The sequence below is a fragment of the Anser brachyrhynchus genome, assembly GCF_964034855.1.
Source record: "Anser brachyrhynchus genome assembly, chromosome: 12".
Lineage (NCBI taxonomy): Eukaryota > Metazoa > Chordata > Aves > Anseriformes > Anatidae > Anser > Anser brachyrhynchus.
This window is the reverse complement of record NC_137707.1, coordinates 7,016,089-7,042,764: the sequence shown is the minus strand read 5'-3', so window position 1 is coordinate 7,042,764 and position 26,676 is coordinate 7,016,089. Positions and strand designations below refer to the sequence as shown.

At 40.2% G+C, this 26,676-nt stretch overlaps 1 protein-coding gene across 12 annotated transcripts in view; it reads right to left on the bottom strand.

Annotated features, from left to right (window-relative positions):
• The window catches only part of ADAMTS18 (ADAM metallopeptidase with thrombospondin type 1 motif 18), an 84,507-nt gene extending 65,697 nt beyond the window's left edge, over positions 1-18,810 (bottom strand). For 3 of the 12 annotated variants that reach the window (XM_080552509.1, XM_080552505.1, XM_080552511.1), the window contains exons 1-4: positions 13,968-14,350; positions 13,777-13,861; positions 11,587-11,903; positions 9,835-9,879 (exon numbers count right to left, since the gene is read on the bottom strand). In XM_080552509.1, the coding sequence (XP_080408635.1) occupies positions 9,835-9,879; positions 11,587-11,903; positions 13,777-13,861; positions 13,968-14,120 (600 nt within the window). In that variant the 5' untranslated portion in view covers positions 14,121-14,350. Of the gene's footprint in view, positions 1-9,834; positions 9,880-11,586; positions 11,904-13,776; positions 13,862-13,967; positions 14,359-14,880 lie in introns of those variants that run through there. The other 9 variants (XM_080552510.1, XM_080552513.1, XM_080552514.1 and 6 more) reach the window with 7 other exon arrangements.
• Positions 18,811-26,676: the final 7,866 nt, after the last annotated feature.

The window sequence follows — 26,676 nt, the reverse complement described above, 5'->3', positions numbered from 1 at the left end:
CTGTCTTTAGTAAAATCAAGATTCACACTAGCATCACTTCAGCTCTTTGGTATAGACGTGTATGTACGTATACATCAATTTCTCTTCCTTTTTACTGACTAGAAAAATGCAAAAAGTCAGGTCCAGAAGATAAACTACCTTTAAGGGCACGTGGCATGCTATGGAGATATTATGGAGCACAGGGGCACCATTCAGAGCAGGTTGATAGCAAGTAGCAACACAGCCCCACAGGGAAATACTCCAAATCTTCTGTTACACCCACTAGAAAAGTAGGCCTGTGGAGGCAGAGTGTCCTTTGCTCCGTACAAATGCTAGTTTGCAGGACACAGACCTTCACTCTGGGTGAAGAACATTTCTTTCTGTTTTGTCTCTCACATTAGAGTGTGCTCCTGACCTTCCCACACTGAAATCTTTAAAATGACTAAATAAAACACGTGAACTGCCACAACCAAAAATATACTGTTCCTTCAGCCTCAAGCCGATTCCAACTAATTTAGTCTTGTGTTGCTATTCTGCACACCAGAAAGCTATTTTTCAAGAAATGGTTGGAAAATTGCAACAAAAAATACACTTCTTATGGGACTACAACCCGAAAGCTGAAAACCTGTAAATAGAACTGGTGACATACACAGGTCAAAACCAAAGTCTGGCACATTTTTGATCCCAGCTTCAACTGTCTGTGGTAATCTATCAGCCTCTCTTGCTGACTCAGCTTCAGGTCCAAATTATCCTTTCACTGGTGTTACATCTGTCACGCAAGCTGATGGAGAAACCAAAACTGTCACTGTACCATTAGTCTGATGTTCAGTGAAACATGGCCCTGACTGTATGCTGCTCTGTCATGACTCCCACCCTGTATTTGGGTTCATGCATGACCTTCGCTGAGTGAGAGCTGTAGGACCCTGCCTCAGACAGTGAAAATGACCACCAAGGGGTCTCTGACAGGCAGAGGAATCACAAGAATCACTTAACTGTTTCTATAGGAGACTACATGTCCTCCTCTCTGCTCTCCTAGCAAGGGCAAAATACAAATAAGGTCTTGCCTCCTACAGGTGTTCCCAGGAAGACAGGTGTTAATATCCTTGCACCTTTTTGCAGGTCAAAGACTGTGAAATCCAACTCCTGTCAACCAAGGGAAACAAGCCTCATAAACTAATTTCCTCTTTTACTCTAAATGCCAGATTTTACTTCACTAAGACTTGATCAGGATTAGGCCAAGTAACCTCTTTACATTTACTTAGTTTTGACTTTGAATTTTTTGGTGGCCATTGCACTTTCTTTACTCTTCAATTGTCATAATACCCTGGCAGCATAGCAGTAATGAAAACATTTGGTGTTAGTACACTGAAACACATCTGGCAGCTGCAGGCACCAGATGCCAAGCACTTCACTGCATTCTCCAGCAGCTGGTTCTCTGGGAAGCCGCCTGAACTCCTGCTTCATTTCATGTCTGGCTGCTGTTAGTCTAAGCAGTCGCTGAGAATAGGATACAGGCAGTCTGTAGATGGGTTTTTCTTTGCCTTTCAGGTAGGCCATTTTCCTCCATTTTGTAACTCAGGAAAATCTGATTATACAGTACTACCTTGGATTATTTACAAGATGGGTTTTAGGGTCTGCTAGTGGAAACTGACGTGCTTCACTTTCTTGATGAGCCAGCAGTACCCTCGATTTGAAAAATGCCTTTCTAAATCAAAGAGTAATTGTAGCAATTTTACCCAAAGAAATGGTGTGCCTCTTTATTCTAAGGCCAAGATGATACATGGAGGAACTCTCCTGAGGACAGGTTCTGATCCAGAAAAGCCAGCATAAAACCTTTTACTCTCCACAAGCTTTAGATGAAGCCCCTAAACCAGCAAATACCTGTCAATGACAGTGAAAGATACTGTGGTGCAGGAATCAAAGGATATCAGCTGCTCACTTCTGTCTCAGCCTGGAAGTTGTCCTTTTTCTCCCCTTTGCTCAACCTTTTGCTAGAGGCGAGAAAACAATCTGATCATCAGTACGCGATGTTGGGAATGCAAAAAATATCCATGCAGCCTTCAGCACGGCTTCTAGCATGAAGAGCAGCCAGCAATCAGAGAAATAAACTTGGGGCTGGAGATACTGTTGTGGTAGGCTGGTCTCTACAGTGATTTCACAGACAGCTATTGCAAACAATGTAAGTCTGTAGAGCAGACTATAAGGAATGATCCTCTGACAGAAGAAGTAGCAAAAAAGTGCAAAAGTGACAGAAACATTTTTCTCGTCTGTACTGTAATTATCTGCAGATCCATGGTGGCCTGCAGAAAAATCAGGCTGGCCCTAGACCAAGATCTGTACTATAATCCTTAATTTATACTTGCATCAACCAAGATAAGTAGTGCAACTTTCTATCAAGTGTTAGCAGGAAATTAAACTGGGTAGCCACATGTTTTAGAAAAGTTTAAACTTTCTTCTCTGACACTGTTTTACACCATTTATACCTACCCTACACCATGACCAGATAATACTTCAATTACAGTATTAACTGAAAATATTTCTTGAGGTTTAGTCCAGACCAATTTTAAGACCTACTGTTTTCATGACTTCTTCCAAAAAAAAAAGAATGTGTCACATAAGACAAGCTTGCTCAAGACAGATTTATTTTTAAATGCTCAGTCTCTTCACCGAAATGCATTAATTTGCATGAAGAAAAAGCAAATCTGTTTTTAATTTCATTATTTAAAAAAAAACTAATTATATTCTGATGTTACATAAATTTTATATTGCATGGCAACGAAACTGCAGATCTGAAGGGTAATCCATGTTTCATTAGTTTGTGTATTCTGCCACAGAATATAATATTATGTTCTTAAATTAGTTGGAAGCCACACTGTGCTGGAGAGTAGAAAAACAAAAGTGAGGGCTTAAGCTAGGTCAAGCATATTTTGTATAGGTCCATTAAAAATCTCATTCCATTAATATTAATAAAGATGTTGAGACACAAAAGTCCTTCAATTAACATATATTAGGCAGGCAGGCACAAGCATTCAAGTGATCCCACTGTGAACAGCAAGAATCCAGTCCTCACAGCATAAAGCCATGAGAGCTGTGTACATAGTGGGGCAGCTAGAAATGTTAATGCCACAGAAGAGTGAAAAGGCAATGCCCTATTGTCTCTTCAAGTAAATATCACTTTATTGCTTCAGCTTCCTCTTCTATTAAATGCATTTATGCTGGACCTTGCTATTCCAGTAACGATAACTTCAAGACCTGTTATCTTTGTCATCAGACTTTTTTGTTTTACTAATTTGTGTCAGGAACTAGCTGTGAAGCTACCTACGAGACTCAGGAAAAGAATTTTCATCTGACTGTATAAATTGTTTGTAGATTTCCCCAGCTTATGAACTAACATTGTAAAAAAGAAATTAACTTGACTGTTCCAGAAATTACTCCGGACAATAATGGTTCCCACGGTACTAAGCTTCAACCATCAAGACTCATTCACTTGCATATGACCTGATTATTTGACATTTCTTCACCCTCATTCTTAGTGACTTCCGAGCACGATAAACAATAAAAGGTTACTGGTGTCAACCTATTATGAGTCTCTTCTAACACACAGTAAAGCCAGTACTGAAGCTTAATTAATACATTTGTAAATTGTGCTGAGCTGCAAGGCATTATGATTTCAGGTTTCTGTAAATGTTTACCTCGAAGCTTTAGTCAACGCTCTACTGTCTGAACCAAAGATAAGTTCTGCTTCCATCAGCTATTCACATAGCTGGTCAAATCACTGTCAGAGCAAATCAATAGGAAATTCCTTTAGCATACTGTAATTTATGGTAGACCTGCAGCAACAGAATTGGGATTAAAATGGGATAAGAAAAGGCACGAAAGAACCAACATTTTTGCTCCCAGTGACATGATCAAAAAGACAGAGGAAAACCTTGTTTGTAATGTAATTATCCATTAAGGTTCAATTCAGATACCATTTAAGGGCTAGTCAGAGCCTTCCTAACACAAAATGAGTGGGTTTTAGAAAAAAGATAATGAAATCTGAGCTTCAGCTGATAGAACTTGCAATAGGTTCAGTGCTAGCTCTCACTGCAGGTCCAGTGGTAGCTCTCACCGCAGATAACTAAGTTTAACCCTTCTCCCACTAGTTCACTGAGAGAAGACCATTACAAAATGTGTCACACAGAGCTAACAACTGTGCATGATCAGGAAATTAGAGGGAACACTTCTGATGACTAAATAGACTAATCACTTTAGTGGGGGTGTTGTCAGGTTATCGCTGAACACTGCAACTTCCAAAGAAAAAGACAGGTATTTTCTAGAAATCCCCCGGAGAAATCCACAGGTCCAGAGCAATACTTATGCCCAGGAGACAGTGAAATCAGATGCAAATAGCTCTGAAATTGTCTTATAGAACCATCTGATAAATTATTGGCATCACAGCTCTGGATGCCTTTGTACATCATGGCCCCAGCTTTTATCTTACCCCATCCATGGACTGCAAATTTCAAAACCATAGAAGTTGAGAACAGTTTTGAGACCTCTGCCCTTCTCTCATTATTGGCAGTATTGGACAGCAGTCCCAGTGATCAAACTAGATCTCTTTTGAGTATGGGGCACACTGTGCATCACAATCATTGCAAATCTGAAAGCATTATCTTAAATAACTTGTACACATAAACATAACTGCGATTCAAAAACTTTAAGTGCCAAACCGGTGAAGTGGATGTACAGATAGACTAAGGAGGAAGCAAGTTTGAAAAAACAATGTTTAAGAACAGTTTTGATATCACTGTTTGCTCAAATTAAGTGGACTGTGCCACAGTACCAGGGCACAACCAAGACACTCTTCTGCTTTTCACTCACTCCACTGCTGTGTGTCATGTACGGAGCTGTGGGAGTGGGCTGCTTGAGTTGGACTTGAACTACAGTTTCACAGGCTGTCATTGTGGTTTGGGTAAACAAAAGACTTCAGATTCTGGGTATGCAAACCTGGTATCTTCCTCAAGCGCTTTTGAAGTGGAGGAAGGGGAAAAAGAGAAATAAAATATTGTTTAAGTTAATAATTAGTAACTGAAAGCGGCTATTAGTTTTTATAATCTGCCTCTAAAAAAGGGAAATATTTTAGATGTTCAGTAGTTCATGGCTGTGGAGAAGAGAATATGTTGCATCTCAGCAGCAGAGATGGTATGGTCCAAACAAAATAGTAGCACTTAAAATAAAAATCCTCATTTACATCAAAGACATCCTGTTATGAGGAGGTCAAGTCTGCGCAGACAGGTCATCCTCTCCTGACCCTTATGAGGGCATTTGACTATTAGCTTCTCTCAAACGGACTAGGGAAACTGTGGGAACTAAGCTTTGTGGAAAGATTTTGCTACAGCGAGAAAAATGCTGATGTTTCAAGTATAGATAAAGTCTAGTGATTCATTCAGAAGTCACAAGACCGCTTCTTAGAAAATAAAGGTCAGGACAAGCTGCCTATCTACACACAAGGGGATGACCCCGTTTCTGGAACTGTTTTTAGGGTGCAAGCACTGGTGCTCACAACAGCATAAAGTTTGTTCTGAAATACACCAACAAACAATTTCCATGCTCTTACTGCCAGTTAAGCAATAATGGAGCAGACAAAAATAACTTAGAGGACTACCTCCTGTGGGCAGTCTTGAGAACTGTTCTATGTTCACAGCCACTGTGTTCAGGCTGATGGAGCCAAACTGCTCATACTCGGTGGTTGTGTTTCCTCTATGTATGTTCAAGGGTTACAGGTCTTTTTGTTTGTTTGTTTGTTTGTTTTAATAAAACCTGGAAGAAACACAACCTCTATTATTCTTCCTGTCCAGTGGAAACAGATTATTCCTCCAACATTAATCCTATTTAACTCCATATCTTACCTTTGAGGAATCAGTAGGACCACAATGCCTGGGATAACACTGTCTTTGTCTTGCAGCGTTAAAACCAGAGTTGAACAGAAAGCTTATCTGACAAATATGGAGGAGGGCAATCAATAACCTAATCATGCAATTCATTTCCTATCAGCAGTCAATACAAGGCTGAGATCAAAAATATTTTGTATTTGTCTAGTATAATTTAAAATATCTTCAAGAATGTGGCTTTTTTTTTTCACTGTCACCTCATTTTCCTTGGAAAATTTTTCCTTCTTTCCTCTTTACTGTATTATGGGATGAATAATGACCCAATGTCCATCAGGATGGTGGACAAAGTGATGATCCTGTGAAATATGATTTGTGTTTTATAGAGGATAGAGATGTATTGGTGTATGAATATAAAGGTCAAAGAATGTATGTTCCATATGCTGTTCATTTTGTTCCCGTGTAACAGCAAAAATTATAGAATTTGTATATTGACTTGTGGATGGACTAAAATAGCTTTTAGAATGAAACAAATCTTCTCTTCAAGGTCCTACTGGGCCAAATTTTGTCCTGTTTTTACAGCTGTAGGTTTCTAAAGGAACTTCATTGCAAACAGCAATTGTTTTGTACTTTTACCACCAGTCTGTCTCACTGATTATGATGGGGGTTTGTCTGAATAAGAACACTGGGATATATCTCAATAAACTTAATTGGACTTAAAGTGTGAGCTCTAGGTATAAGAAGTTGTTAGTATGAACTTAAATAATACTAATATGGGGTGCAATTAAATGACTACAATGCATGGTTACATGAGTTGCCTTGCCTGCCTGCCTCTTAGGTGGCCAGACTGTGCTAAGAGGCTTTAATTTTGTGGCTTCTTTGATATTTTGAGAAAAGTCCTGCCCTCAGACATGCATACACAACTACCAGCGAATTAATACATCTTCTGTTTATCTCTCAGAGCTACATCTAACCCTTTCTCCAGTCATAGAGTCCTCTGACAGCTCAGTGAGTGTAACATGATTCATCCTTCCCTCCTCTCTCCTCCCTTGACTAGACACTAACAAACACAACAGAACTTGAGACAAGAGAAAGAGGCCCCTTATAATGAAAGATTCAATCACATCTTACCAAAAACAAAGGAGGGCACTAGCTAGTGCATGAAGCTAACTCCACTCTTCTAATTGAGGTACATAAATAAAAGGGGCGGAATGGCCCATATTCTCTTCTAGCATAAGCAGGTGCAGTCTGTCAGGCCTCCATGCTAGCACATTTGTTTAGGGCTGAATTTGGTCTAAACAATAAAACTCTGTATCATACAGTTTTAAAGGACTTGAACTGTTCCACTGAACTGTGCTGATTTTCTCTCTGACCCAAAATGCAGATGCATGTCTCCTCTATGATGTAATGGTAGGAGCACTCCTTTATGTTGTACATGTTTTTTTCTTTTTTCGGGGGGGGGGGGGGGGGGGCTGGGGCACATGCTTTGTACTTGCCATATGCCCTCACCTCTCCTCCACCAAATAGCAGCAACATTCCCACAAATGCTATATATAAAAACCAACTCATTTATTATGATCAGTATTTTCTATATTTTGTGTATTGGACTACAATGTAAATTTGTTTGACTCTTAAAGAGAGGGTTCTTGTTCACAAGGGGAGTGTGATTTCAGTTCCTAAATGCACAGTTATAAATTACTTTTAAGACTGTCTCTAGAACACAACTTGACTACTGACAACTCTGGGGTTCTCTTTTATTCTGCCCTGATTTACTGTGTGACTGCAAACCACCCACTTTATACAAGAGGTTATGTATACATAGACCTAACATACGCAGTGCATAAGGAGAGAGAAAGGAGACAAAAAGCATGTAAATAGAGACAATCAACACACAAACAGTAGTAAGGCTTTTAAAGACAGAGTCATCCTGGAAGTGGGTTTAAAGATAGTGAACCTGACATAGATACCTGTTTTTAACACAGGATAGAGTGCATAGTATGTGTATGAGGATGGGCAAAGGGGCAAGGGCAAATAGTTGGGAATACAGGAATGGCCAAACTGAATACTTCCTAAAAAAAATAAAAATAAGTCTTATTCTAACAGTGGCCTGCACCACCTATTTCAGAAAAGCTGAAAAAACCCTTTGTCATGTGGCTCTGGCTCCCAATAATATAGCTAAAGGCAAATATAAGTAATGATATATTACTAAATAATATCAGTAATAATAAACTATAATTTGAATAAGTAAGAATTAAGAGAGGAGCTTGGAAAAAAATGGGGAAGAATGAGCATCTTGAATTGAACACACAAACATAGGATGAAACAGCAAGACAAACCAGTGACCTGGATGTACACACTGGGAAAGCACAAGGAACTTGAAGGAAAATCCAAGAAGTCATTCTTGACTACCAGAAGAGTTTTATTAAAAGTGACAATGAACATCAGTGGGGAAACCAGTTGAAAATTTTACAGGATTTTCTATTTGAGCCACATTAAGATGATGACAAAGGAAGAAACTAATTTTATATTTACAAATGTAAATGAACTCACTGACTCAAAGTTAGAAGAGTTAAACAAACAAACAAAAAAAAAAAGCAGCCCTGAGAGTGAGGAAGTATTAGCAAAATATATGAACATTAAAAAAAAATTATCACAGCTTCTTTGGAGATAATGTATTATCTTCTCTACAGATAGCCAGAACACATTTTTATGAAGGTATAGAAACTACACCTGTCTTTTGAGCATTTTTGATAAATTGACTGAATGACTCTGTGTTGTAGACCATAAGCCTGAGTTTTACTAAATCTGACACTCTATTACCAAGAAAGTATGATGCTGTTACTGAAAGCCTGACAGTGAAGCAGGCACTTAAGAAGATCTAAACAAGATTTCTTGCATACAAGTTAGTTTCATCAAAATAAATAAATAAAAATCAGTTTTCTTGCTGCATAGCTGATGCTCCAGCAAATAAAGGATGCTGACTGAAGCAAAAGTGTACAGAAGAAAGCAGGTTTCCCATTGACAATCAAAATACCTAAACACTATAAAGATGAAAAGGCAAGAGGCAGTACTCATAGTAAATTTGTACACACTATCCTAAAATGCTAACTTAATTTACATGAGTACTTATTCAGATAAAGAGTGGGGACCCAGTTATGCCTTTTGACACATCAAGGAAATTGCATTGACTGATGGAAACATTTGGTCTCAAATCAACAAGTCAGCATAAAAACATGTGGCCTTAATGTCAACTAAGCTGTTAAAGTGCAAGATACGTCCATCTCTTAATAGATCTATACTGAAGAAACAAATTCTTGCTCCTTTCCAGTGTTAAGGTCATCCTGCCTAACAAACCATTTCATATAGACTCTCTCAAAAGTCCACTCTGCAGGCAATGGCAGATAACAGACAACTGAATGACTGAGTACTCTAGGTCATCCAAAAAATTAGATCAAAGAGTCCCTGTAGTCTATTGAAATGCAATTGCTTCCAAATCACATTGTGGTGTTCCAGGCTTGAAAGAATGGGTCAGTGCAGTTTTATTGTAGAGAAGCTATTGCTAATGAAAGGAACAATGGAAAGATTAGTGCTACCAACCATATAGAAGAAACACCACTTTCAGTTTAATTGCAGTGAACAAAACAAATAGGAAAGAAGGGCAACCAAGTGACAAAAGTAGTTGGTGCAAAGAGGATATAGGAGCTATTCACAAGGTTCTCTTGATCACAGTACAGCGTCCAGACTTAACATATGATCACTGAATTTGGATCACAGTAAAAATGACGTGGTTGTCATTACAGACAGCTGACGACACATTTTTAAGAAGGCAGCCTTGCAAACTGAAAGACTAAGAACCCTGTTGATAATTTTCCTGATATTCACTAGGTGCACTGAAATTAATGGATGGATAGGGAGAAAAAAACAATTATACTTTATTTGTGATACTGACTCTGCAGGAGATTATTTTAAGGTTTACTTCACTTACCGGTTTAAAATAACAGTTTAAGATGAAATCTGTTGAATCTTGGAACTGATTAAAGAAAGAGACAGATTATAATTGATGATAGTGTAGGTACTGAAAATGTTCTGCCATAATAAATTTGTTCAAGCCACAGTATTTATTCTCTTTTGATCAGTTTCTGGATCTTTTCTAAGTAAAGCTTACCAGTCATAACAATCTCTATGTCGAGACAGTGGTAAAAGATCCATTTCAGTCTCAGTTAAGATCACCACATTCTGTTTCTCTGTGACCTGAGGCAGACTTGAACCTTCCTTCTCCAGACAAGACATGACAAGCCCAGCTTCACTTAGCTCATAAAGCATGTTAGAAAACAGAACGTGACCAAACAGGGGAGATCACCCAAATTTTAACTGTTGTATGTAGGTAGAGCACTTCCCTTAGAGGAAATGGCAAACACTGCAATGAGTGAAAATGGCTTTTGTCTGAATAAAAACAATAAAAGCTTGTAGTTTTGAAAATTAAGCTTCTACAGAAATTCACAACTAAGCACATCTGATATTGAGACTTCGGGACTCCAAACATAAAAACAAAAGAAAGCTTCATTCCTGTTCCTGGCACCTGCTCCAAAGTCACATTTGCAACCATTCAAATGAACTATAAAATATTAATTCCTTCAAACTACTGTGACTGTTGTGACCCACACAGGAAACAAAAAAAAAAAAAAAAAAAAAAAACGTAGAGCATACAAAATATAACCCAGACTACTTCAACCAATTATCAGTATTCAACAGTTCTTCCAAGTGAACCACCCTCTTCTCAAGTCACTGATTACTATTTCAAAGGAAACACTCGATGTCTGAAGTACCCCTCTTTTGGTCCCATCATGCAGTTTAATAGTCCTTATGGTCAAGTACCATAGCAAGAGAAATTTCTAGAGGGTGACCTAACATATCCTCTGGACCTTAATGAACTACACAGCAGAAGGACAGCTTCATATAACCTAACATTGTCGAATCTCCCTTCTTTAATCTGCATTCATAGCAGACTGCATGAAAGGTATAAAATCTTTTGCCTAAAAGCCATCAATAACCATTAATTCTGTAGATGACTATTCTGAGTTAAGTCAGTAAAGACTTCTCTGCAGGCAAAGAGCACTGTCAAATATATTTTGGGAAAAAAATCATTTGTGCATAATAATTTTTCATGAACTTGGATGACAGCCATAAATATAAAATATGCAAAGATAATATTTAACACATTCATAAGAGATCAACTCGTCAAGACTTATAAACCAAAGTAGGCTGGAATTGTCAAAGGAAGCTAAGGGAAATTGGTTCATAACTCCTACTGAGCTAGGAAATTCACCCTTCCTTAAAGCAGTTGACAAACCTAGGTATAATATTTTTTTCTCTTAAACTTATGGATTGATTTTTTCTTTATCCAAAGTAGTTCACAAAAGCAACAAGAACGTTTACTTAAAAGCAGGTGAAAGGAGGAGAAACTATCACAAACTATACCAAATGAAAATTGCTATGGGCTAATTACTAGGACTACTGGTCAATCTTCTGGTTTTTCCTCAAAGACTATGGTAAAAAAATACAAAAGGTGTGATGCAGTTCAGTGGCTATAACTAAATCTCTTCTGTTAAATGCACTAGTGGTTTTAGGAAAGTCACCAAATGGTGTATGGTACATACATACAGATCTTTGCCAAAACTGCTACTGTTCCGTATATGAAAATACTTCAAACACTGATTTGTTTTAAAGAAACACTTACCAAGCCTACACACGTAGATATTGCTACTGATGAGGTGCTATCGTTCCTTATAAATCCCTGGTAGAAACACTGCTCAATGTCATGTTCCTGAGAATTTGAGACTCCATCTTTCCCGAGTACCTGGACAATAAAACTGTTGCTTAAAATGGCTGAAGGTTTAAGTTCTAAGTGAAGTTCCTGTCCAAATGCTGAAAATTTGTAGTGCAATGAACTCTTTGAACTCTGAGTTGATCTCTTTTTCCTAGTACTGTGCAAAACATTGTGTGAAATGTACGATCCACTGGAATCCACTTTGACAGGTGTCACAAATACATAATCTGTAACGATAAAAAAGTTAGCCATCAGCTTTAGCATCCAGCAAATAAGGTAAGTGTCATTCTTACACAGTAAGCAGCAGGCTTTCATTATGGTATGTAGAATTCCCTCATTTAAGGAAAGGCCTGAAAGCTCTACAGGCTATGTGTATATAGCCTTGACTGCGTATACTCATTCCTGTAAGTCACACAGGCTCTCAAACTGTGTTTGTTTCCTTTCTGCCCCACTGAGAGGTACAGACTAACTAGCATAGCTGTGAACATTCCCACAATCATTCTTCTGAAGACATTTGTCATCACCAGCAGATCTGTAGATTTTCCCCTCCCCCTGTATTAATTGCTGTCAAATGTGAAGGCTGCTTTGGTTTTAGTTTTTTTTTTTTTCTTCCCTAAGAGTGCAGCAAATATTATATCACTGTAGGGGGAACCATGACTGGGACTTTGTAGAACCGTACCACTTGTTCAAATGGATTAAAGGATTAATTTATTAATGCCTTAACTGAGTGAGACCTCATCTCTTTGTAGTGACTTGATTAGACTGGGTTTCAAATTGTAATTGACCTTCAGCAGAAAGAGATTACATCCTACCTAATAACCTTTAGTCAGCCATTGCTAATTGCATGTCAAAGAACTTTATTGTTTTGGATAAAATACGTGAAAAATTACAAAACTATTTGCAAGGAGAAGATCTACTCACACAACCTAGGAAAGGAAAAAAAAAAAAATAGAAGCCATGATCCAGCTAGCAGGCACCTAGCTTGAAGTACATGACCACTGCTGTTGAACTACCCATACAGGGATTACTTGGATGCTGGAAGCTTGGTCTGAATTTTAGTCATTTGCTGAACTAGCACCATTAGCACCAGTTCCCAGTTATATGAGTAACTATGCTGAATAAACTGCTTCCCTGCCCCATTGAACCATTGAGCTGTACTTCTCTGCAAATACTTAAAGATGTCCACAGATTTGACAGTCAGACAATCCACTTCTAACACCCTTACGAAAGAAGAAAAAACTCTTCCTTCTTATGTTGTAACAGATGTTGCAAAAACTATCACTCTCCTCGCCTAAACAAATTTTATTGGACACACATTAAGCTGAGCACATAACCAATGATAGGTTGTTTTTTCTTAAATGGTGGAAACAATACATCAAGAGCTTTCACTTTCCTCAAGTGGTGTGAATCAACGGCAGAAGTTGAGGACTCTAAGCAGGCTAGCGGCCAAAAAATGCAAGCAGCTGCTGGAGAGAGGGAATCCCCCAGTGAGCAGATGATAGGGTGCAAGAGGGTTTTCCTTTCTGCACCCTGGTGTGGTTCTCTATTGTACTTTGTTTCCACTCTCACCCAATAAAAAGCATACACTGCACTTCAAACTTCCCAAACTCATCAGCATCTAAGTGCTAGTCTCTGCAACCTGGGAACAAACTGCTCCTCAGCTCTCATTCACACGAGTCCTTTCTCTCCAGGTTTGCTTTCCCTTAGCCTGCACTGCTCTGCTTCTTCCGCCCTCCCACCCAAATCTTTTCATTACTTTTGTCTCATTGCTTCCATAACAGATGCATGAGGTTTTGTTGTTGTGGCTACATACACATTCATCTTCCTAATTGCACATGTAAACGTGGATGTATTTACCATCTCGTTTATTCATTCACTTTGCCTTTACCTATCATTCCTTTTAGCTTTTACACGCAGGGCTGAACAAGTTAATCTCTGCCCAGGGTTAGCTATTTTATGGCAGCCAATTGCTTTCACTTTATGTTCCCTGAACACTGTGGCTTCTTCACTTTAAACGCTGTCTCAAAAAAAAAAAAAAAAAGCATCCACACAAATGTTCACATACATCACATACATAGATACAGAAAGAGCTATACAAACCATGATTTAATTCACTGATGCTGATGCTGTCACTGGTTAAAGTTGCTGCATGAGACATGCAACAGAGGCAGCACAACTGAAGGGTCTGCAAGAGAAAAAAAAAAAAAAAAAGAGAGAGAAAAGAAGCATTGGGCGAGATTTACTTGACAAGGGAAGGCAGAAAGACAAGGCACCAGAGACTGTGCAGTAACCTGGTATGCAAGTACTCTAGGCGATTGCAAAAGAAAGTGCTCTCGACCTGCCTTTACAGCGCTTCCAAGCCACGGGAGGGTCGGGAATTGCATGGAGCAGCCGCTGAGAACCGCAACAGGTACCGTCCAGCCGAGCAGCAGGAGACAGTCCATGTTCCGCCGCGCACCTGGAGCGCTGCTACCTGCTCCCCGAAGCGTGCGGCGGCCGAGCCCGGCTCCCCCGCATGGTCACCTGGGCTCTGCCCCGCAGCGGCTCCGGCGGCCGGCTCCGTGCACGGCGGCGGAGCCCATGGAGCGGCGCCCAGGTGAGCGCGCCCTCGCCGCCGGCGCGCACGCTTTAAGCCGCCGCCGCCGCCGCCGCGGGGCAGCGCTGCCTCCGGCGCCGCGTCTCGGCCCGGCCGCCGCCCGGGGGGCGCCGCGGAGCGGAGCGGAGGGGAGCGGGAGGGACCAATGGGGAGGCGGCGGGGCCGGGCCGGGCCGGGGTAGGGCTGTGCCGAGCCGTGCCGTGCCGTGCCGAGCCGTGCCGAGGAGGTCAGGGGCCGCAGGGAGCCGGGGGAGGCACCTGGGCAGGGGGCGGTGGGATGCGGAGGGTTTGCGGGAGGCTGGGCTGAGCAGGGGGGAGGCGGCCGCGGCACCTGCGGGGGGCTGAGGGACGAGGGGGGGGACGGAGGGTGGTGGAGGAAGCGTGGGGCTCAGCCAAAATGACCGGGGGTCTCAGTGCTGGTGTTGGGAGAGGGGAGCGGGGTCCGGTATCAGCCATCCAGCTTCGTTTGGAGAGATTGTACTGGTGTGGTCCATTGTTTCCAAATGCAGCTTCAAGGAAAACACGCAAACAATCAAAATCAAACACAGATAAGGGTGCCTGTGAAGGAAATCCAGCTGTGATAGCCAAGACTCACTATTGAGCACTTACTGTCTAACACTGATGTCCACAAAGGAGCTGACTGCACACCACCTACGTGTATTGAGCCAAAAGGAGCACCTGGTTCTGGTCTCGTCTAGTCCATGCTGTCAGGTTCCACTTCCCCTTCTACAGAAAACGTCGGTAAAGCAGGAAAGATCTGAATAATCTGAAAGGAAACGTAAAACCGAAGTTAATGGGACAGGTCGGGAATCAATACGGAACTTGTTTCTGATGGGTTTGGCTGCACTTACAGAAGTGTCCCTCACCCCGTGATCTCCCTTTTGTGCCAGAGAGTTTTCCTGTATATGGCTCAATGCAATCTCACTCAAAATCTCCCTTGTCCCAGTGTCACACCACAAAAGTAAGCAGTAGCAGTGCCAATTTGAGGTGCCTGGCTGCTCCACTTGGCACACAAGCTGGAGGACACAATGGATGCGAGGTGAGCTGGAGCTCTGCCTCCTTCACTGGGGGGCTCTTGACTGGGCTGGGGCAGTGGATTAGGCAGAGCAGGGACGCTTTCCCTTCTAAAGCACTGTCTGCCTTGAAACATTCAATAACTTCCCAGGTGTGGAATTGCTCCTTCACCTCTCTCTGTTTCCCAATGGTTTTACATCGTCACCTTGCTGAATATGTTGTGGTAAAGTTTCAAGACCTTTTTGTAATAACACAACTGTCACCTCCCACTGAGTGCATTCAAAAGAAATAGCTGGCTACAATGTAGCATTTGTCCCAGCAGAGCAAAAGACATAAAACATGCTCTGAATAGTAGATAATAGGAGAAAATATAAAACTATAGCGCTGTAATTTTATAATCAGCCTTCAACACTCTGAACAGACAGACTTGAGTGTTTTCAGCAGACCACCTGACTGTGAAGACTGACATTTTACTTGCTGTGAGGGGAGGGAAATAAGCACGGATTTCTAGCAATTATAAGAATTGTTTAAAAAAGAAAACAGCAAGAACAACATCAAAACTTTCACCATAAACCAACCACCACTGAAGGGAGTTTTGCGCTTGCTTTCTGTGGAGTTAAGACTTCACCCTGGGGATTTGTAGTTTCTGAGTGTGATCAAAGAGGAAGAAAAAAATGTGATACTGCTTTGCGTGCCTATAAATGACATGTGTCCAAATTTGATTTGGCATTAGGCAGGGGACCCCAACCTTTCTTGGCCTGTAGGCAGCAACATTGATCAGTTCACATGCTCGGACAACATCACACTTTGCTCCCCCAGTCAATCAAGACCCCAGCAGTGACGGTCATAAACATCAGAGAATCCTGCAGGCAGCTCGTTACCATGTGCAAACATAGTTACCATGTGAACCCTTAGAGAAATAAAGCACCACAGTCAGCGGGGCGGTAAACAACGTGGTGTCAGAGGGTTTTCTCTCGCCCCCCACTCCCTAGCATTTCCCACCTCAGATGACCAGCCAGAATATATTGCTTCAGAGGTGATCATTACCATGCTATGGCCTGTCACTGGACTCCTGTCTTCTCCCCAGGCCGTCAGGTTGGATGCTGCTATAACTTCTTCATGCTGATCAGTTTTGTAGTGTTTTCAGTGGGTCTTTTCCTTCCCGTTTTCTTCCCTTACTGTTTGTATCCACCTGCTGCAGTTGGTTCTATCTACAAGAGAATGAATACAAGGAAATGTGGCATTCCAGCAGAAATTTGTCACCTATAAACAGCATTGCACTACCCATAATGGACTTCTTGTGGAAGATCTCCAGCATTATGACATTCATCTAGGTACCATGACTCAGAAAGTCAGGATTTCTTTCTTATCTACAAGGGAAGAGCAGATGTTGTGCTGTGCTATACCAGCAGCGAATTACTGTTTCACTTTCATCCCCATACTGAGTCTTGCAAGAGCACAGCCAAGTTCCACCCAGGTGTCTCATCCATCCACTCTAGGTATATCATACTGGGGTGCGAACTCTCCACACATATCATCTTGATGTCTGGATGCACAGATATTGAGTGTCCTTGTTTCCACTCGCTAGCTTATTGCAGGAAAAGGATGATTGTTTTCTATAACTTTGTATTTCCTAATTCTGAATCCATCTTTTTTTGTGAAATTTTATAGATTTTTTTTTTTTCCCCTAAGAACTATGATATCATGGCCATAGTGATAAAGAGTCTCTGGAAACACAGAACTCATATTATTGGTAACACATCTGATGGGCATGCAGAAGAAATATGCCCTGAATAAAAATGCCATCATGTTTGTTTTGCCTGCTTTGTTAGAGCAAATTCTGTATTATGAGAGACGTTTTTGACTACTGAGATGAGTGAATCATTCATAGAAATCTGTTGTCTGATAGCTACCACCTCTTCCTATGTCAACCTCAGTTATTTTTCCAGACACATTTGTATTAGAAATTAATCTGAATAATTTATACGATACCTAAATAATATATGATTGGACAACTGGGAGCAGGGTACTTCCAATGAGAAAGTGGAACAGCGGGGGCTTGTTTTAATCAGGAACTTCAGTCACATGGCACTGAATGAATACAAATAGTATTTTTTTTTTGCATTATTTGCATTGCTACTTGACCATTTCTGTGACTATTTCTTACCAGGCTACATATTTGTTGGGTTATTGAGGGTACTTCCAGGTTAATATCTGTGCTCTCTGTGTTTCTCCTCATGGAGATGTTTCACTCTTGTGAAGCTTTGGCTTCAGTTATAGTGAGTGCTGATTAACCACATGCTAGGTGAAACTCCTTGTGGAAAAATCTTCATGGAAATGTCTTTACAAATGAAAATGTCCCTCTTTAGAATTAGCTGGTAGTTTTCAAGACCCATCACGTTCATCTTTGTCACAAGTCAAGTAGGCTCCATATTTGGTTATGCTCCATACATACCACAACTTTTAAGGTTTTTCATTCTTGTTGTACTATTCATTGAATAATCTCAAGGCAATTTGTGAATTTATATAATTTACCTACAGAGTTCAGCAACTGTTACTCAGCTGTAGCAGGAAAAAACATCCAACCCTGCAAAATATGAGCAACTTGAAAAATAACTCATGGAAGGATTACATAGATATACATATAGATTACATATAGTGGCAGGGATGCAATCATCTGGTACAAAACTACACTTGTGTGGCTGTCCATATGTTATCTAACCCACTCCGTACCATTCAGTTAAAGAAGAGGTGAGAGCTCTTCAGCTGGCACAGATGACCAAAGCTCCTCTGTCGGGCTGATTTACAGAATCTGGGCAGACCTGCTACTGCAACTCTCCTTCCAGAAAGATCCCTTCTGCAGAAAGGAGATCGTAAACAAAAGTTCATGGCTGACCTCCGTGCCACAGGGAGCTCCTCAGGTAGGGTATGGGGGCACAGCCGGAACACGACGCATCCCAGAGGACTGACTGCCGGCTTCCCCTCCAGCTAGAACAGCATTAGCAGTACTCTTACTTCCACGGAGTACATTTATAAAACACTAGACAGTACTGTGATGTCTGCTAACAGCAGATCTACTCCTGTACCATATCCTTTCCTCTCTCCCCGAACGTTAAAGGCTACTCTCATAAAATGAAACAATGAGGCCTTTTTTGTTTACTTCCGTGAAATCTGAAGCTGGCTACAATATTCTCAGGAATGGAAAATGCTAGTCTAGCATATTCCCTAAAGCACATACAAAGCACACTTCAGCATTTCTAGCCAGTGTACAGTTTATAATATGAGCTACTGTAATAAAGTTGCTTTTGCATGATGGTTAATTGCATTCTTCAGTGACACATGGCATGGGCTATACCATGTCACTGGTTATTCTGTTTATAGGTAACTGTATTTCAGCTGACATGGAAACTGGATAAGTAAAAACATCTACTGGTTGAGTTGGTGTGGTTCCTCCATTAATTCATGTTCCTTAAGGGCCTGAAAAGTTCACAGAATAAAATTCCATTGTCTCTCCAGTTGCTGTATTAAATTCTGCTTTCTGCAGAAGCCTCAAAACGTGGTGTTAGGACTGAAGTTATTTCCTCAAATGGTCTCTAAACCCACAGTTTTCAGATTGCATCCTATAAATCCTGGCAAACTCCAAGCAATAAAGAGTAATCTCTGTGGAATAGGTTTTCACCACCATTTACAGTAATATTTTCTGTCAATAAGCCCCTAAGTTCATTTCACATAGCTTTTTAATCACAGCCACTGAAAAAGGAGCTTGATCCAGCATTCCTCCTGTACCCAAACTCCCAATGAAATCAAAGAAACAATGTTTACATTTTTTCCTCACCCAATTTGCACGTAGCGCTCGGCTGTTATAGTCCCAAATAAATGCTTTTGATTACAAATATTAAACACAATTTTCTGCTTACATGCATTTCTCTGTATTGCACAGCATGTCCATCCTAATTTGATTAGTTCTACACATTTATTTATGCTAGCTGGACATCCTACTTTCTGGCAAGGAGCATGAAGTTCCAGCTATCCTGCTGACTTGCTACTATTGTACTTTCTCTGTCCTGCCACACAAGAGATTTGGGCTCAGGAGCGGAACTAAACCCACCTCCGTGCTGGTTGCTTACGGCTGACATACAGCAACTTCACAGAGCAATGGTCTGCATTTCTCTTGCAGGCAGTGCTTTAGGCTAATGCTTAGATTTTAGACGAGATTAACTGACTTGCATTTCCAGTGTCACCAGCAATTTTTAGAGGGGGAGGGGAGGCCAAGGGCGCCAGAAAGACAGCCTAAAAACTCAGCGAGTAGCATTGCTTTGGCTTAGATCCAGATGTCACAAGTTGCTGCCATGGTGTCCCGACACACTGCGGCTGGAAAGTGAACAGGGGGAAGCTGCAGCTCAGTGCATGGGGGCTCTGTCACACACCCACACCAAAATTAAATGAAAATGTCCATCACTAATAGAAGGAAAATAAAAGCTGTCATTGTGGGTGGCCCGACTATGGCTTTGCAAGCAGTACATTTTAGAAGAGTTTTCCTGGAACCTTTCCAAGTGTAATTAAAGAACAGGTACCTCCAAACTCACAGAATTCTAATAAAAACAATTATGCAGTTTATAACATTGTGCACGTGCCAAAATTTGTATTTATATAATGGATCAAAAATGGCACAGGAGAAATCGTGCAGTCCAGCAGGTTCAAAGATCCACTTTGAAAATGCTTTTCATAAAGACTGGTTTGCACTATACCCGGAAGGCTGTGTAGCCTATGGAGTCACAGAGATGTATTTAAAACTCCTGCAAATTACTTCTAAGACACTAGTATTGGTTTCAGACATACTTTGGCATAATGTGCAAGAAGGAAAGCCCAGCCTCTGTTGCAGTCAGCCAGCATCTGCACCCCAGAAAAGGATAAACCAGGCCAAGAAAGAAAATCCACATGGAAGTTTCGACCTCTCTCTTCCATGATAGGAATGTATGAGGTTACTACAGTTCCAAAACAAATGGCACTGGAACGAAATGGTACCTCATTCATTGCTTACCAGTTCTACTTTTCAACTCTGTAAATAAAATATACTTGTTTCATCCAGTAGATGTTCTTTTCTCCCCTACTCCTACTAGCATTGCTTCTTCTCACTCAGCCTTGACGTATTATCTTTATTTGTTGTGTTTCTAGACTGGAAAGGTAACTTCTGCTGATGTAACTCGTTCCCTTTTTGTAATAGCTACAAGTGTGAGCATCAGTTTGGGTTGCTTTATAAGACAAGACCTACAATGAAGATTTTCCTGCTTGTGTCCAGTTAGTTTTAGGGTGGGATTCTGAGTGCAGTGATGAAAATTTCAAGTGCACTCCAGGGACTTAATTTTCCAAAGTACCAAGAATTCACAGCCCCATTTGAGATCAATAGGAGCTGAACCTGCTCAGCATTTCTGAACATGACTCCCTGTACTCTTTTGAATAACATACCCTGAGAAGAATATTGCTGAGAAGATTTAGTCTCCAGTCCTTTCTACATGTGTTTCTTTTATTTGGTACTAATTTCATGGGCCAAGCAAAGAAGAAAATTGGCTTCTCTCTCCTCTGAATTTCATTATTTGCAGATTTTTTTAATACAAGATAATGCTTCTTTGGCTGGCTCCTGGGATTCCTCTATTAAAAACTTCCCCCCCTTTTCACATCAATAAGCCTTTGTTACTTCAGCCTTCTTGTCTGGGAACATAGACTGCAAAGAACTTCACAACGCTTTTCAGTCCCTTTTGCATAACGGTTGCAGCGTACCCACAGATACTTCGTTATACCATTTTCAATTGAGTACCAGCCCATTTCCTATGAAAATTGTGTACTTTCACTTCTGATGCCATGTATGTTCATCTTCCCTTTGTCATTGTCTGCCAAAGCCCACCACCTTCATCTCTTTCTTACCCAAAATGGACCTCTCCGTGGGAATTTTAACTGCAGCTTGGTGATCAGATAGGAAAATGTCTCCCACAGAATTATGGAGCAGTTCCATATCTGCTTCTGTAAGAAAGGGTTTACAGCACCATGCAATACTGTACAAAGAAGGCGTTGTCTAATAAATCTGCATAGATACTCTATTTGCTCTGTACTGAAAGCTGTGCATTGAAATACTTCAAACTCTTTTACCATAACAAGAGTGGGATTTGTGTTAGGCATTGGAAAACTGTATTTTTCTTTTTGAGAACTAGATTCTTATGTCTTCTAGGCTATTTTGCATGACAATGGCAGTGAACAATCACTTCACAGCTCTGTATAGAAGTATGAATTCTAACTATTTAAGTCTCTTTATTCTCTTTGACTGGTAAAACAAGGTATTTATTACTTAACTTTTATTTTCTGCAAAGAAGGATATTTACCACCACTATGTTTCTTGCCAAAAGATGACGATAACAGATGAAGAATATGGTAGCAGTAGTTGTACAGAACCTCATCAGCTAGGTGCTGGACACACGCAGCACAGAAAATTGGTCCCTATCCCAAGAGCTCAGCTTACAGTTTTTAATTTACCACAGCTTTCTTTGCATTCCTAATTTGCAAACAAAACTATTCGCTGACTGGTGTTGATTTCCAAAGGTATTTCAGCATGTTTAGGAGTCAAACAGTTGTTTTACGAACTCAGTGTTGTACTGGTTGCCATGACAACATTTAATAATATCTTACTGTGTGTGTGTACTGAGTGGAAAGTGCTTGATTTTTGTCTGTTTTTGATAGGGCTGATGTTAGGAAGAAAAAGGAGTGAAATCATGTTAGGCTGTATGCCTTTAACATTGAAATTAACAGCCCCTTTTAGCTGAAGTCAATAAGGGTAGAATTGGACCTCCTGATGGTAATTCTGAACTTGCATATTGGGACAAGCACTCTAGTGGGGCAGAAATGTAAAGGTAGCTATAATTAAAGAAGTGATTTTTAGCCATATTACTATAAGAGAAACGTAGAATATATTCATGAAAATCCTAGTCACACAGGATGAAACCCTACTCAGAAAACCCTTACATACCATTCTAATGTTGTGTATGTCCATGTTTGCCAAGAGGCACCTTATAACCAAAACCCTTCCCTTCTTCTCCTTCATGACGTACCAAATACTGTGAAAGTGCTGCTGCTTTGTTCCATAGATGAACTTTTAAAGAGTTTAACATTAATAAAATTGGTTTAATTGCCTTTTCAATCATTTTACTTTTGATGAGAGTAGGGTTGCGGTGTTGTTTTTTGTTTTGCTTTGTTTTGTTTTTCTTGAATTGAAATGAGATTTAAAACCTTCTTCTTGTCAATGCTGACAACTGCAACATTGTGCTAGAGCTTCATAACCAGAAACTGAAACCGATTAGTCTGAGGGTAACCCAATTATTCCCTACCCATGCTCACAGGATAATTTTACTGAGTTGCATCTAGCAAGAAGTAAAGTGCTGATTCCAGCTCTGCCAGGCCAGCACGTGTTGCCTACTGTCCTGATAGTATGAAACTGCAGTCACACACTGCATGATTACAGGATCTTTCAGAGGGCTATGGAGTGCCTCACGTGTCTAGGACTTAGAGACCAAAAAAAATTATTTGCAGTCAGAAGTTTACACACTGAAGTCTACAACTGGAGTAGTTATCCTGGCCTGTTTTCTTGATCCAGAGCAAAGTGGACTGTAAAGCAAAGAAAAATATGACAGGTAAAATCTGAATTATATTGACAAAAGTACTTTTGCTTTTTATGACCTATAATAAGCCAAGCCACAAGATAATTTTTTTTTCATGGACACCTTTTGTGTCCCTTTGATTACATATGCAGTCTGTCTTGCTCGTTTGCAATCACATGCTAAGGGTGTCAGGAGCAGCAAGACCTAAGTGCTGTTCTTGTGAGTAAACACTATTTGCAGCAACACTGCAAACTGAAGAAAACAGGCAGTTTATTAGATATCTCTTTTCCAGATAATTTTTTTTTCTAAAATCCTGCTTGCTCACAGCATACAGACAATGTGATCTGAAAGCATATTGTTTTGGATGAGGGCCAGCCAGCTGGGATTCCTTTACAAGTACCTGAAATAGAACCAAGGTAGGGCATACCGAGGTGAGCAGCTTCCAGATTGTACCTGAAAGCTCTGTAGGTGGCCTAAGGCCACTTGAATCTAATCCAAAACAGGCACCTGGCTCTGGCCTGGATGCCTGCCAGTTTCATAGCATATTCTATCCCTGAATTATGGTGTCTGGACTTATTTCATGGCTTATTGTTGTATGTCTTTTTAAACTAATTCCTCACTGAAAGATGTTTGAAATTCAAAGCTTTCTTCAGTTTCCCACTTTATTCTGGAGCTGCAGACACTTGCCTTACTAGGTCCGGGGAAAACCTGCTCTAACAACTCACTAAATAGAGCTTAACACTTTCGTAGTGTGCAGGTTGTTGTTCTTGGGAGGAGGAAGAAAGGGGATAATAGGGGATTGTGTGATGGCTTTACTTGGTTGATAAACATATGATGAGGTATATCTTTTGTAAGTAAGTTTTCACCACAAAGTTTTCACTAAGCGCCTGTGCTGCTTAATTTTCAAAGCACTTTTTTATAGGTGCAAAGGCAGCAATCTTCTTACAGTGATTAAAGCTTGGTTGTTTATTAACCAAAAATGTGGCTTGTATATGCTAGCCCTCGATTATCATAGGGCTTTTATTATGGCTCAGTCTTTCTTATTTTAGAGAGATTTTTCTAACTTCTTCTTTATGGGTTTCCTAGAAGCAAATCTAGTATGGAGCTTCAAGGCTATTGGACTCTTTCAGAATACCATGTCAGACTCGCTCATATTCCAAAACTCCTAATGGAGAAAAGAAATCCCCCAAAATCCAAATGTGAGCGGTATAGTCAATGTTTCCTCCACAAAGGAATAAAATACTTAAAATACTTAAGGGAGAATTCAGCAGTGGATGATACATGTAAATATGAGAACTTTTCCCTTAGAGCCGAATGTTTTGCTTTTGATGTTGAAATATTTTAAGTGGAAAACACTACAGGATTTCTCAGTGCTACAAGGGCAGCTTAAATGGTAATGTATTCATCTTTCTTCTCCCTATCAGATCTGTCAAAATGGTTTGTATCTTCATGATTTTGTATAACCAGCAAATCTAATCCTTACCAGATGCCTGGACTTTTTACTGCAGTGTTGCATATTCCTAATTATGCTGCTATCTGACCATCTTAATACTTGATTATCATCATTACACTCAGCAGTCTTCTTAGCTGAACTTTTAAAGAAACAGAAAGGTGATCAGAAAATTCAGCATTGTTCTGCAAACTTCTTTCCTGAGTTTTGTAGCCTCGCTCTTACAAGAAAACGTTGCTGGTTAAACAGCCCAGAAAAGAATTACCTGACCGGAATAACTAACTACTGCCTTAGGGCATGTTCCTTCTCAAATGTTGATTTGAAATTGCTGATCAAGTGTTAGATTAACTAAATTATTTACAACTCTCAATTAATAAATACCAAAGCAGCTTTGCTAAGAAAACAACACAGAACATTAAACAAAGAGAATAATGTCCATGTCTGCAAAAATCACCTGGAATGGTTTGTCAGACACCAGGGCATTACATAGAGTAGAAGAGATTTGTACTGAATCATCTTCAGGGCTAAATCAAGGGGAGTCTGTTATTTCCCACCTTAAAGTCTACTAAGTGACTCAGAAGTATTTAAAGACCATTGGGCCTATAGGAAAATCACAAATAACTTGAAAGTCAGAACACTTTGCCTGAGATTTATGCATTGTATCAATAATAACAGTAAGCCCAAGAGAGACTAAGAGTTCGGGATACGAACCTATTACATGTGTGTGTAGAATGTGGAATGTGGGAAGCTTTGGGCTACCATATTTCTGTCCAGGTTTTCCCAGACAAAGTGAAATGCAGTGAGAATAACGTGTCTGGGATTCGTCCTTGATTTATACACATGCACTAAGTCCAGAGTGAATTAGATTTACTGTGCTCATACAGATCACCCATTCAGTGCATAAACATTAGATCCCGTGCATCCCAAATACATGGGATCCATTGTTCATATACTCCAGAGCAGATCTGACCATATGCATTAGATATGCCTGTGAATGACCTTGATCAGCTCATCAGAGTCCTAAACAGCCATCACAATACCTCAAAAAGTATCTAAGTAGGAAAAGAGCACATGTTTGGAAAAAGTCAGATGCAGTCCTAGGTAAATTGTGTAAGTACAAATTTCACTTGCTATGCTTACTGTTACCATTATAAAAATATCTGAAGATATCACTCAGATTGGGTCAGAAAAGGGACCTAAATCCATAGGTATTTGAAATGGATAATTTCATTTTATTGCCGAGTGCTCTTTGCAGAGAGATTAGAAAAATACATCGCTGTTCAATCTTCTCTAAAGAGGGACAGAAGCAAATGCTAGTGTTCAAGAGGGATTGATGCATCCTGCATCATTAAACATTCAATAAGCCTTCAATATTTCAATAAGCAATTCATTTTTTTCCAGCTTAGTTATGTGTTTGATTCATATGCACTAAAAATCTTGACCTTAAACGCAGATTTGAAGGATTTTAAGCACTTTTGGAAACACACAGCAATGTATTTGTAGCTTGAATAGGCTCTGAAGCCCCTAGATGGAGAAAGACAGTCTTTCATATTCAGTGTGACTGAAACATTTGGAACTCCAAAACATACATTTATTGTACAACCATGCATGCCCTGCCTTGGACTATAAAACTGGAAAGTCAAACGATGAAGTAATTCTACTCTCCACAATGTGCCACCATTATTTTTGTATAGTGGAGTATAACTGGATTTGGAACAGTTAGTGCAACATACTACTCTAGTGTGGCTGAATGACAACACTTCAAAAAGCTGTGTTGTCTGTACGCCTATTTCTTTGAACAATGACTAATGTCATTGTACCATGACCCAAGTTCTGCAGTGATTGGCAGTTACAGAAACACTTTAAGACAAAAATCTGATTTTATTTGGCAATGTGCTCCATTGGTTATCAAGCCATGATATCTCATCTGACTCCAGTTTCTTTGGACTAAAAAAATAGGACTACTTTTTCCTAAAATCTGTCTCATTACAGCACACAACGGCAGAGAGACACTCCGTGTTCAACTCTAAGCTCATTTGTCTAAGTAACCTAACTCATAGCATGCCCACAAATATTTTCTAAAACAGTATGAAAATAATGTTCAGCAAGATTTCTAGATTCCAAGAGCATGATTCAGGAAATCTCTAACTCAGAAGTACTTATCTTATGACTTTTGTGCCCAGTCCCCTGCGTGCTCTAGCCTGAAAAGCAGACAGCGTGGAAATAGCAGGGCTTACTACACACCTCTGAAGGACACGCTAGACCTAGTAAGTGCATTAAGGAATTCTGTTCTACACC